General features: G+C 34.4%; 1 protein-coding gene across 1 annotated transcript in view; it reads right to left on the bottom strand.

The window, feature by feature from the left end:
• Positions 1-14,135, bottom strand: part of RAB2A (RAB2A, member RAS oncogene family) — a 53,759-nt gene that overhangs the window by 33,571 nt on the left and 6,053 nt on the right. Inside the window, exons 2-4 of the mRNA XM_006923988.3 lie at positions 11,831-11,898; positions 3,971-4,053; positions 3,441-3,533 (exon numbers count right to left, since the gene is read on the bottom strand). Coding sequence (XP_006924050.1) covers positions 3,441-3,533; positions 3,971-4,053; positions 11,831-11,878 — 224 coding nt within the window. The 5' untranslated portion in view covers positions 11,879-11,898. The remainder of the gene's footprint in view (positions 1-3,440; positions 3,534-3,970; positions 4,054-11,830; positions 11,899-14,135) is intronic.

Genomic DNA, 14,135 nt, shown 5'->3' with positions numbered 1-14,135 from the left:
GTATAAGCAACAGGACAAGTAATAAAGGTTGGAGAGAATGCAGAGAAAAAGGAACCCTCATACACCGCTGGTGGGACTGCAAATTGGTAGAGCCACTATGAAAAACAGTATGGAGGTTCCTCAAAAAACTAAGAATTGATCTACCATATGATCCAGCAATCCCACTACTGGGTCTTTACCCCAAAGACTTGAAAACTTATATCTGAAAAGATGTTTGCACATCAATGTTCATACCAGCATTATTCACAGTGGCCAGGACATGGAAGCAACCGAAGTGTCCTACAATAGATGATTGGCTAAAGAAGCTGTGGTACATATATATAATGGAATATGACTCAGCCATAAGAAGAGATGAAATACTGCCATTTGCGATAATATGGATGGACCTCAAGATAATCATGCTAAGCACAATAAGCCAGAGAGAAATAGTTGAAAATCACATGATATCACTTATATGTGGGATATAAACCTTAAAGCAACAAATGAACAAGACAAATAAACAGAGACTCATGGACATGGACAATAGATTAGTAGTTATCAGAGGGGACGGATGAGTCAGATGGGGTAAAAGGGGTCAAATATGTGGTAAGAGAAAGAAATCTAACAATGGGAAGTGAACATACAATGTAAATATATATATGCCTTACTGTTAAAATATACAGCTGAATCTTACCGGGTTTTGTTAACCAATGTCGCCGTAAAAAATAATTAATTAAAAAAAAAGAAAAAAGAACACTTAATGTGTGTTTGAACAGAGAAAAATAAAAATAAAATATAAAAACTGGATTGCCTTTTTATTAACGAATTGTAAAAATTCTATATTTATTCTAGATTCAAATCTTTTGTTGGATATATGTTCTTCAAATACTTTCTCCTAGTCTGTACCTTGCCATTTCATTTTTGGAACTGTCTTTTGAAGAGCAAAAGTTTTAAATTTTGTTGAAGTACAATTTATCGATTTTTTCACTTTTATGCTTTCTCCTGTCCTATTTAAGAAATGCTTGAAAAAAAACCGGAGTCACTAAAACTTTACATTTTCTTCGAGAATATTTTTATACTTTTAGCTCTTACATTTAGGTCTATGATCCACTTTCAGTTAATTTCTGTGTGTAGTGTGAGGTAAGGGTCAAGATTGTTTTTTGCACATGGCTAGTCAATTGTTCCAACATCATCTGATGAAAAGATTATCCTTTCCCCCACTGAACTGCCTTAGGATCTTCGTCAAAAAATTAATTGACCATATATGTACGGATTTACTTCTGGATTTCTCTGTTTCACTGGTCTGTCTACCTATGCCATTATCAGACTAAGTTGATTATAGTAGCTTTATAATAAACCTTAAAATCAGTATTAATGAAACCAAATCCTCTAAATTTGGCTATTCTATGACATTGGCATTTTCATATAAATTTTAAAATCAGCTTAATTTCTATCTCCTAAAAAAAAAAACTGAAGAATTTTGATTGAGATTACAATGAATCCTTAGATCAATTCGGAAAGAAGTGCCATCTTAAAAATATTTAGTTTTCTTACCCATGAACACAGGCTATCTCTATCTCTCCATTTATTTGGATTTTTATTTTTTCGACTTCAGGACTCTAAAAATAAGAAAGTAGTTATCTAACATAGGAATTTTAGGAAGACCGTGGTAACTATAGTTTAGAATGGAGGGATCAAAGAGTTGTGAAGAAAATAGTATTTTTAAAATTGTTAGGGATCATTAATTTTTTATTGAGATATAACTGACATAAAATCTTGTATAAATTTAAGGTGTACAAGCAATTGATTTGATACATTTACATAACTAACACAGTATGCTTACCACCATAGCTAACATCTCCATCACGTCACATAATTTACATTTCCATCTGTGCTGTGAACATTTACTATCTAGTCTCTTAGCAATGTGGATGTATAAAATAGTCTTGATAACCATAATCATAATGCTGTGAATAAGGTCTCCAAAACTTATTCATATTCTAACTGCAAGTTTGTACCCTTTGACCAACAGTTCCCTGATCCATTTATTTATTTTGTTTACAATATTCTCTTATTATCTCTATAGTATCTGAAGGATGTGTAGTAATATTACTCATTTCTAAAGCTGGTAATGTGTCTCCTTTTTTCATATCAGTATCTATTTTATTTATCTTCTCAAGAACTAGCTTTTGGTTTCATTGGTTTTCTTATTACCTCCTTTTTGCTTACCTTGGGTTTAATTTGCTCTTATGTCTAGTTTTCATTTTAAGGTGAATGTTTAAGTTATTGATTTGAAACTTCTTCCTATTGTGTTTAGTGTTATACTCTCCCTCTAAGCACTGCTTTAACTGCATCTCACAAATTTTCAAAGACTGTAGAGACAGCAATTAACTTCTGGAAAACAGACAATAATGTAAATAATTCTGGTCCATACAAATGCAGACTGTGCCCCATGGAATACAATTATCCCATGGATATTGTTTAGTTTCACATCCATTTGTAAATTTATTTCAGCATTACTTATTTGATTATAACTGTGGTACTTTGAGTTCTCTTTTAAATCACTGTAATATTTTACCGGTTCCCTCATTAATTAATGAGATAAATAAAAGCTCTGACATGAGTTCATTATCATATGAGAGTCATGATTTTACCATTCTACAAACATTATTTTTAATGTTATTTTATAAACCTAAATAAAGAATGAATGGTGTCTAGCATTTTAGAAATGCTAATTTTATTTGTTACCACTGTAATTTTCTACTAAAATTAGTGGCACTCTTGCAAGTTTATAGAAACCATGAACAAAAAACTGTTTTCCCATGTATTACCATTTACAATGTAGAGCACAAAAGACATTCACTGCAGATAACGCTTCCTAGAAATATAAAGTAAAATAAAATTGAAAAACACCATTAGGATGACACTGATATAAGGCCTTACAGGTAAGTTTAAAAGTACTGTGATATCTACTGATCAATATTTAACATGTTTCAGGATTTTAAGGAGAAATACGTGGGATACCTACATATTACATTAAGTCACAGAATGTACATTAAATCATGAAGAAATATTTTTCTGAGTTCTGCACAGATACTTATTTCTCCTGCCAACTATTTAGAACAATTTGGACAATATTTAACAGTTGACTTATCCCCCAAATAATCAATGGGTTTTATTTTAAATTACTAATCAGATAAAACTCTTTCAGGTTATTCTTTAAAGTATACCTTCTAGAAAAAAAACTATTTGAAATAATAATAATTTCCAACAAAGCTTATTATCTATGTATTTTAAAAACCAAAAGAAACGTCTTAGGATTTTCAAAATTTTGTAATTTAAGAAACCAATAACTGACATTTGGACAAATGTACCAGATCAGCGCTTTAACAGTTATCACATAAATAGCTACCCACAGTCGTCATCGTTAATGCAAAAACGTTTTAAATCAGTCTTTTTACCTTTTATTTCCAATAAGCATAATGACCATGTTGGAATTGGAATGCTGGCGGGCATCTTCTAACCAGGTCGTCAAGTGGTTGAACGTATCTCTCCTAAACATAAATGATCATTTGATTACTACTGTCAAAGGATATCCCCCAGCAATGTATAACGAACAGTATATATTCCATTCAAGGTAACTATTTTTAGCCATATCCATTTATGTAATGAAAACAGATTTCAAGTACTGTATCTGGATTTAGAGTCCATTGAGTACAGTTCAGTTTAGAAATTTAATGTAGCATCATTTCATAAAATTCCAATGTATAAATACTATTACCGAATTGATCAACTTTGGGTACTTACTCACGTAAGAAAATAATTTAGTTGCAATTTTCTGGAGTAAATTTATATTTAATTCAAGACACACGTTTTAAAGTCAAATAGCCAGGGCATGAAGGCGAACCTACACTTTTATTACTGGTAACCATACTTATTTAGAAAAATTCTCTGCATTGACCACTGAACTGAAAAATTTCCAAGTTCTCACCTTGTAATATCATACACTAGTAAAGCCCCTGCTGCACCTCTGTAATATGACCTTGTGATGGAACGAAAGGACTCCTGCCCTGCCTGTGAGGAAAGAAAAGGTTGAGAGTTTCCTTTAATAAACTGTCCTCTACATTTTTTATTATTCATATGCATAATATAAGCAGGTAAGGAATGAGTGCATAAAGGAAAAGAAGAAAACCTTACTTCGCCATCTAGGAAAAAGTCACATAATACCACTATTGCTCAAATCAACCAGATGTTCATGTCATTCCCCCAAAACCCTCCCCAACAAGACCTCTAAACCTTTTCTGGCAATCCCTGACAACACAATTTACTGAATGGCTTCACAATACATGAATCATTATTAGAGCACAGAATGGACTCCTAGCAACTAAGCTCTGAAGACAAATTTGAAAGGAAGCAAATAACCCAGAGCCTCACATTTGAATTCAATAACCCACTCCCTGGGGCAGCTGTTGACACTAGAATAAATAAAGTCCATTGTAAATAAATGATGAATGACATCTTTACGCCCACCATCTGCTGGTGTAAAGGTTGTTGGAAGGCCAAGGATGCAGATTTTATCAGTTATATCATAAACTGCAGTGAGCTTTCAGCAGTCATCAAATGGAATTCTTTGAGCAATCATTTTATTATGAAAAACAGAAAATGGTTCTGAATTTAATTTATATAATTTTTCTCCACACTTAATCAATTTTCTCTGCATTTGATATATAATGATGTCAAAAGGCAACAGGATGTAAAAGTCATCTTTATATCCACTTGTAAAAACAGACTTCAGAGATTATGCAAAATCAGTTAATTTCTCTTTTACTAGTGGCACTAATGTTCTGTTTAAGAAAGGCTAAGGGATATACCTACCGCCTTTGAGTTTAAAACTGAGACGGTTCTTATCAAAAATACTTTTTCATTTTTAATCACTTCTTTCCCACCTTTGAGAAAGAAATAAGCATGTAAATTAAATAAACATAAAGCCAGATTTCACGATTTTTGTATGTAAAACCTACTTTCTTGAAACATACTCATGTTTGCATCTTCTAAATTCTGATCTTCCAATGTAAATATTCAGCCCTTCTTACCTGAACACACACAGACAGCTCAGGTTCTGCCCTGTTCTAACACTCAGCACTATAACTTCTTGTTCTTGTTAGCGCCTCCATTACACTCCCTCCCTCCCGTGCCTCCTACCCCCAGTGACTAGCACTGGGTCTGGTACACAGCAGGCATTCAAAGAAGTCTGTTGAGTGAAAGAATGAATTCTAATGTCTTAGGTCAAATGCACAAAATGGTCATTACTCCATCCACCTAAATAAGTGGACATCAGTAAACCTTAGCAGTAAAAATAACTTGTATGTGGAAACTAAAGATAAGACCCTCTCTTGGTAATTCATGAGCAATTTTGGCACTTAGAATAATGTCTTATGCTAAATTAGATACTGAGAAAGTCATCACAGAAAAGGGCTGTAAAAATAGCCAACTCACTTCACAAAGATTAAGGCTAAAACACTAGGTAATACTAGTTGGAAGCATAAAATTAAAAATATTTTTATATAGTTTATTGGGATGTATCTTAAAAAAAAAAGTCCTTTCAAATCCAAGTTCAAAATGGAAGCATCATGGAAATTTCTTCTTTAACTGCTTAGCATGGGAAAACTAAGGTCTAGATTTTTAACACATTAATTTCACTGTGAATTACACATGCTAAAGAAAAATCACATTTGGCGCTCCTGTGTTTCCCTTGCCTAAAACGAAGCAAAGGTAAAGTCTTTTAAAACAATCTTGCGAGGAAAAAAGCACATATCTATATACCATTCCCATTCCTTCCAAGAACAAACATGTTGCAAACATGTTGCAAATAACATATTTAATGCATCATTTTATTTTAAATCCATCGAATCTGAATTTTGCCCATTATAAAATCAAAGAAAAACAACAAATAAACACAAATTCCAATGAGGTCTATGAATGTAGCTATGCATATTAAAAATCTCTAACTACATAATAAGTGAAGGTCAGTACTCAGAATAGTTTCTAAATTTTTGAGACTTGACTTGTAGGAAAAACATCCCACACTCTGGCCTAGTCTCTGTTAACAGTACTGGTAGTCTTGAAATAAATCTTGCTCAAATAAGTGTTTTATTATGGCTTTTCCAACTACATACAAACAAACAACAGCTAAAGGCATAAAAGCTAGCCCAATGATTAATTATCTTGATCTTATTAAAACAAAGTAATCAAGTTTTTCAAAAGCACTTTAATATAAACTTGTCCAAACTGTGACTGACCTATATTGTTTTAAATGAAAAAGAATGTTAACTTAGGAAACAGATGTTATTTTTGATCCTCCTCACTATAAAGTGTTTCCTTAAAGATTTCAGAAGCTTGAAACTGAACAAGATACAGAGTTCCTTATAGTAAGGAATTCCTAATAGTAGCTGAGAGTGTAAAGAAAAATGTATTTAATGAAACAAGGATGACTTAGGCTAAGTAAATAGCACCAGAAAAACCTGGCTGGGATGGCCAGAGTGGACCATGAGCTTATCTGCTCGCAATACAGCTGTTGATTTTGGGGGCGGGGGGGATCCAGCAAGATACCCAGATATACAAAGAAATAGAATGGAGCAAGTCAGCCATGAGAGATAATGGGCAAGCTCATTTTTAGTGATGCTTAGTACTGAAATCAGTCACAGAACATTTGTGAATAAGAAACCTTACAGACCTTTATTTTCCATGTGAGAGTTGCTAAATCAAATAAACTTGATTCTTTGCCCCTTATCTTTAAAATTTACTTCCATTGGCTAGATTAAGATTCTCCCAAATTGGCTTCCCCATGTGCCTGAGTTGTTCCATTGTAAACAATTCTTATAGTTAACCAGGCTGGCAACTTAACTCTTCTTCCTCTCTTGTTACCTCTAACGTACTTTACACACATAAGCTACTGCTTAAGACCTTCTAAATACCGTAAATTTAAGTCCTCAGCTCTTAGAAATTTGATATATTTGTTTCTTTAGAATTTTATCTTCTTAGTCAATAAAAGTCTTATTCGCACAACTGATTTTTTTGTCTACTGATGTCCTCTGTATTCTGAATATTCCTACTTTTGTACCTGGTTAACTCTCTTTGAAAAACTATTTTCTTCTCCTTCCATCTATCCAATTTCTATCCCCTTTGATAACCAGTTGGAGCTCCCCGATTCTCTCACAAAGCCTCTGCCACAGCCCATAGTCATCCTTTTCTCACAATTCCAAAAGCATTTTCATGTGATCATTTGGTTCTAATACTACTGATTAAATAAAACGAACACATTGCTCAAATGCTTATCTTTTTCCCTCTTTAGTTCTCCTTTAGCAGTAGTCTAACTCAGAATACTGAAGTATATTTATAGCAGGCACTAAAATGTTATCTTAATTGATCCCAAAGAACCAATAAAGTTAGAAAATTAAGAGCTGTGAGAATCAATATTACAGTAATACCTCTTACTTTCATTTTCAGTCATTTATCTAACAACTGCAGCTATCAAAACCTAGCCAACGACCAAAAATAAGAAAAAAAAAGAATTTCTAAGTAGCCAAGTAAGTTGTCTAGTGCCCCAGCGAGAAATCTCAGGTACTTTCAACTTAAAATCTAGGCCAGTGATGAAGGAACTGTGATCAACAAGGAAAATGAAAATGTCATGCACTAAATTCTAAATGCATTAACAAGACTTGTTTTAAAAAACAGATCAGTAAAAATCAAAGTGACTTTTTAGGCTGCCTCAGTGTCCACAATGAGGATGGAGAAAAAGTCAACCTGGACTATAATTCTAGGTCTTTTTAAAGGGAGTCTCCTATAGAAACTAAAGTAGATCCTTAGAAGAGAAACAAGGGTTGTAAATATCTAGAAAGAACAGCAGATGCTGAATGCTTTCAAAAATTTAAGAACATTTACTTTGAAAAAAAGACAAGAAGAGAGGTCTGCTGACTTCAGATTCTTTTAATGCTGCCATAGAAGAGAATACCTAGAGACCACAGGTAGGAGGTGAACATTAGAGTAGAATGAAATAAATGCCTGAGATCGGTTCCTGTCTCTGTGGTTGTTTAGGAAAAGGCTGATGAAAAACCAACAGTTGGGACTCTAAAAGCCTCTCAATTTCTGGGGCTGGGGGGATGGGAGCAGAGGATTAGCAGAGGCACTACCGTTTCCCAGTGCTGGTTCCAGGACTCTTCCGCAGCCCCACTGAATTGTGGTCATTGGTCCTTACGGCTCCTTTGATACATAAAAATATTCATTTTGGGGAGGTAAAGAGTTGGGTGTAAATGGACATATTTATTTACACAGGACCAAAAGATGCCTGTGATTGGCTGAAAAGGCACTTTTAGCATGTATGTTTAACATGATATTTTACATACTCACTAAATCCTATTTAATGAAAATAATGTTTGTAAATCTAAAATAAAACTATTTCTAGAGAAGTTGAGCAGATGTATGGACTTAAAACATCTATACTACACATTTTTGGGAAGAATAAGATTTATTTGGATGCGCTAGGAAGGCAACTGAAATCGACAAAAGGCAAAAGACAAGAAGCAACAGAAAAAGATGGTGAGTAAAGGCTAGATGAAGGTCTAATAATGAGAACCCACTTCTTACACCTGTCTTCCATCAGTCAGTGAATAGGAACTGGGTGCGACTGATGTTTTTCTTTGACTTACTGGGACAGAGATGAAGAACATCACACATGTGACTCCTGATAAAAGAAAACAAGTGACACAGGGCCAAGGGAAAGTGCTTTAAGGGAGGCACTGATATGCTGTTATCATTCTTTCAGTAAGGCCTCCAGAAGCTATTGGCTAGCAGCTAGACATACTATTTTCAAAAAAAAGCAAAGATGGTGGATGTGGATATTTTGCAAGGAAAATATTTTTATTTTTGTGAATGGAAATGGATGCATTATGAATGACAAATTTACTGAGATAATGACACTTAGTCATTGGGAAAAAAATTAATTTCTTTAAGACTGACAAAACAAACCATAACATTTGGCAAAATTTTCCCTGAAGGACTCTAGAATGAATGGTTTTGTAAATGTCCAGGGCCAGGGACATGACCCTTGCTAAAAACATAGCTTGCTTTCCAATGTATAGATACACTGCAAAACATTAATGATACAGGAAACTAAGGTTAATTCAGATATAAATAAACTAAATGTGGAACCAATCTTAATGTGTGTCAGATAATGTGTATTAAACAGTTTGGAAATTAGATATGGAAGAAGAAAACCAATAATAAGAGGAAAACCTACAGGGCAGAGACTCAAGAACAACTTTCAAAAGTATTAGGTTAACAGAGTTTTTTGAACATTCATAAAACTCTGGACAGGCCATTGGGTCCTAGCATCCTCCAACTGAAGACCTGAAAATCTTATTCTTTTTTGGGGGGGTGAGGGTCATAATAATGTCTTCAAAGGCACCACAGTGTCTCCCTTTCATGTACAGAGGAAAGAAAATTACCCCCTGCTCTTCTAGCGGAAGTGTGAACAAGAGTTCTTTTTCTTTTTCCCCTTTATACTGTTCAGCAAAAGTAACAGCTATAGATCATTGCGGTAGAAAACAATCCACTCATATGCTAAGAAAAAAAGGCTCCTATCAAAAAAGGCAGAGCTAGTCAAACTACAAAAGAAAAACTGGGGAAGAACTAATGGCTTGTTCAAGTTTCGAAAAGCGGGGTGGGGGGGCTTATTATTTAAGGGAACACTAAGGATAGAATGACAATTGAATAAACTACAATTAGGTGATTTGTGCCTAAAATATCACATAATTTTCATTACTATAGTAGTCCTTCCTTTTGAAACCATGTATTTTTAGTAGATGCTGTCTCCGAACACATCCAATGATCCTACTGATTCATCCAATAAAATTTACCAAACATCGTATCAGTCAGTAAACTGAGAATACAAGATACAAAGTTGAATAAGATATAGATAGATGGTTCTTTCCCTCATGATGCTTATTCTGAGAAGGTTAGATATGTGAACAAAAAAACTGACAACAGCATCAGAGCTATGCCAGGAATATACATAAAATATTACGGGGAGAATCAGCTGTCTCATGAGGGTCAGAAAGTTCCACAAGAGTCGACATCTGAGCTGGTCGTAAATGTAAAAGGGGGAAAAAGTACTTCAAGCAAAGCAAGTATTTATGCAAAATACAGGAATTAAAAACCACTTTGTTAAAGAACATCAAGCAGTTTGGTTTGTACTATGCTATGCTGAAGGATGTGTGCTGCAGAAGTTTATTAGCTAAGAAAGCAATCCAGTTTGTGTAAAACAATCGGTTTTCAAAAGAAGAGAAACTCTTAAGGAGTAGAAAAATACTTCTTTTTGGTTGGAGAATATTCATTTTAAATCTCTAGGAAAGAAGAGATTTTGCATATTTTATCTTTCTTCTGTGCTGTTTTGAAATCATGTTGCCTGAGAGAATCTGGGATAGAGCAAGAGAGAAATCTAGGGTTTTCCATTTTAGGGACAATTATGTGATATATAGGAAGTATAAGGAAGTCTCACAATGGCCTTTGGCATTTTGCTTGGTCTCCTTGGGAATGTGATCTGTGAGAATGAATATTCTCTAAGGCTCCTTCCTTCCCTTATAGGTGACAGGTGAGAAATGAAGACTGAGTAGCTAGAGGAAAAATGACTTGGGGTATATGATGATAAAATGCCCCACAGTTTACAATTACTAGTTTAAAGAATATGGTCTTTTTCATAACAGGAGACCTTTTTGGTTTTTCTCAACTGGGGTTCCATGAAGAATTAAGTCCTAACAGCCCCAAGGCAGTGGTTCTCAAAACGTGATCCCAAGACTCCTGGACTTCCCTGAGACTTTTTCAGGGTCTATGAGGTCCTCTGTTTCCCAACTACCTATTTGTTGTGTGAGGTTGTATTTTCTTCATATGCTTCAACTAAACAACACACATAGAACTCAGTACAGAAGTAGATATGAGAATCCAGCTGTCTTCTATTAAGCAAACAGTAAAGAGACTTTTCAAAATATAACAAATGACACTCCTTTCACTAAAAAAATAGGTTTTTTTTTTTTGAAAAAGTTAATTTCCATAAAAATTGCATTGTTTAGTCCAATATATGAGATTATTATGGCTATTTCTAAATGAATAACTAAATATTTAAAAAATTTCTTAGTTTTAGTTTCTAATATGATAAATATTGACAGCTATAAGCCACATAAGCAAAGGCTCTTTGGGGTCTTTATTAATTTTTAACAATATAAAGGGATTCTGAGACCAAAAAGTTTGAGAACGGCTACCTTAAGACATCCACTGTATATAATAAAGTAACTTCTCTTTTATGCATCTAAAATGGGAGAATAGAGAAAATCGTTACTCAAATTATATTCTGTGGTTCAGATGAGAAACTGCCATTAAAAATGATATAGCATGTAACAGGTACTCAATGAACATAAATGAGAGAATCAGGACTGGGAGCAAGGTGGCTTCAAGTGGTTGGGACTAAATCAAACTTTTAGAATACATTAATAAACGGTCAGCTCAAGTGACTCTATGGTATTGAAATTCTTATTTTACTTCACATGTGTGCTTTAGACACGCTGCTTGTTTTCCTTAAAAACGTAGTTTCTAGAGCATTTCCATTTAGCTTCAGCATTCACTCAGATATGTTCACCAACACCTGGGGTACACCTGTTGAAAACCCTGCATAGGAAAAACGAATCTTTTCTGGTACCATATTTCATCTCATGGCTGCGGGGGGGTGTTAGTGTCTAACAAACCATAACAGGCATAAAATAACATTAAAACAAAACATACAATATACTTTTGTTATACTTACCGTATCCCATATCTGAAGTTTTATTTGTTTCCCATCGATAGTTATCATTCGAGCACCGAACTCTACACCTGAATAGAGTAAAAAATGATTTGTTATACAATCTAGTGGGACAATATTTCACATTTAAGGATAAAAAAAAGGATATCTATTTCCAGGACATGCTATGCCAGGTCCTTAGAAAACATATAATCTAAGGCAGAAGCACTACTAAGACATAAACTATGGACATAATCAGAACACTAAGATAAATATCTGAGTCTAGTATAGTCAAGAAACCAACTGTGATCTTCATGTTTTACAGGTTCGTTAATATAAAAAAAATCACTAAAAAGGGACAGATGAATTTCAACATCATAGTCTTGGTTCTCAGTATGGGCTATCAACTAAGAAAGAAATCTCCATATCCATCCGCTATAAATAATCACTGTTTAAATATACTTCCAGACACTGCTCCATGAATACACGTACAGAAATAAGTAAACGATTTTACAAAAATAAGTACATATAAACGCTATTTTGCAATTGGCTTTTCAGTCAGCATGTCATAAACATATTCCATATAACGAATGCCTTTGCCAATCAATAAATATATAAAACTATACCATTAGTATTTTTGATGGCTGCATATTTGTGTGTGTGTGGGGAGGGTATGCGTATGTATGGATAGATACACACACTTTACTAAGTTGGTACTTTATGCTACAAATTTAAGTGGTTCCCAAATCTTCACTATGTTCATCATCAACATCCAACACATGTTGAAATGAGCTATCCTGCATCATTTTTCGACTTGTGATTATGATTGCACGATAAAGGGAATACAAGCTTTACACTTGTATTGGCTTTTCCTCTTGCATTTCTCATCTCTTTAAAGTATTCATTCAATCATTAAAATAGAAGGAGAAAAAGGGGATGATTTCAGAACAGCGAACAGCTGTGAAGAAAACTCTAAAAGTCTATCACTTATATCATACCAAATCATTACTGCTTGGAGTGGTTTCTATCAGTATTTAGATCAGAGTCAGGATGAAGGGAAGACACACATGGTCCCCAGAAACCAGATGTCTTCCTGGCAGAAAAACAATCTCTGGTCGCCCAGGGAAAGGGCACACCGCCCAGTGACAGAATTCCATTTCAGCATCTCCTACACTTCCCCCAACTGAGATTAGTAGGGTGAAATAGAAAGGTAATTTATCCACCCATGATGTGTAACTTGAAGTAGGTTTTATTCTACATTTTAATACTTATTCCATCGTAGAGGCATAGTCAATACCAAATCAAATGAAACAAAAACAGACAGAATTCAATTTCAGCTTCAGCAACAACTCTTTCTCATTTACTTTTTCATTCTTAACTGGGCCCACTGCAGGTTTTCCCTTTCTATGTTATGTGACAAAAAAAAATATTGATACCTAAAGTGTCCTTAAAGTTTCAGAAACAAATAAAAAAACCAAAAACCTCATTTCTCTTCTGAACTATAATTTTTCAAAAATTTTTTTCCTTAAATATATGTATATGCTTGAGAATCCCATTTAGAAAAGCTTCCTTAGCCTTTTCTTTTTTAATAGCATAAACCATCATCCCCTATGCCTTTGAGGCTGTCTTCCCAGATACATTTTCAATTACGACAATCTGTCTGCCAAAGAAATTGTCTGTGGAGTCAAAATCAAGGTCTCATATATCTGACCTTGTCAGGGAGTGATGCTTATTTCTTCAGATATGTAATTCAATTCCAACCTTCCAGAACAAAATATTCAGAATGTAAATATACAAGTTCTAATTGTCTCTAGACCATTATCATCCTTGCATAAGTACTTACTACCTTGCATTGTAATCATTTATTGAACATTCAGTAATCAGTACCTACTAACTGTGTTACCCTGGGCAAGTTATTAAAATTTATGTCTTAGTTTTTTTATCTGTAAAGTAGTATTAATGATACCCAATTACATAAGATTTTTTTTCAAGATTAAAAGGATTCTTAAATAAAATATGGAACAGTGCCTGGCACACAGTAAGTGTTCAGTATGTGAGTTATTATTATTCCATATTGTACACCAAAATTTCTAAACTGCCACTCACAGACCCCGTGAGAAAGGGCCACATGTAAGAGCCAGGTGACTGTGGAGGTGCAAAGGCAAAATGTGGCTCCTTCCTCTAGATGGAGATGCCAACGTAGAGAGCAGAGCTGGGGTATGAAGCAAGTAGTCAGGCTGAGCCCTCCTCAGACCAGCATGGGAACACAGGGACCTGTTCCTGGAACCTAGACACTGCAGAAGTTCAAAACTAAGACCCGTGGGAGTAA

This window comes from Pteropus alecto, unplaced genomic scaffold, assembly GCF_000325575.1.
Source record: "Pteropus alecto unplaced genomic scaffold, ASM32557v1 scaffold87, whole genome shotgun sequence".
Lineage (NCBI taxonomy): Eukaryota > Metazoa > Chordata > Mammalia > Chiroptera > Pteropodidae > Pteropus > Pteropus alecto.
This window is presented reverse-complemented; position numbering and strand designations above follow the sequence as displayed.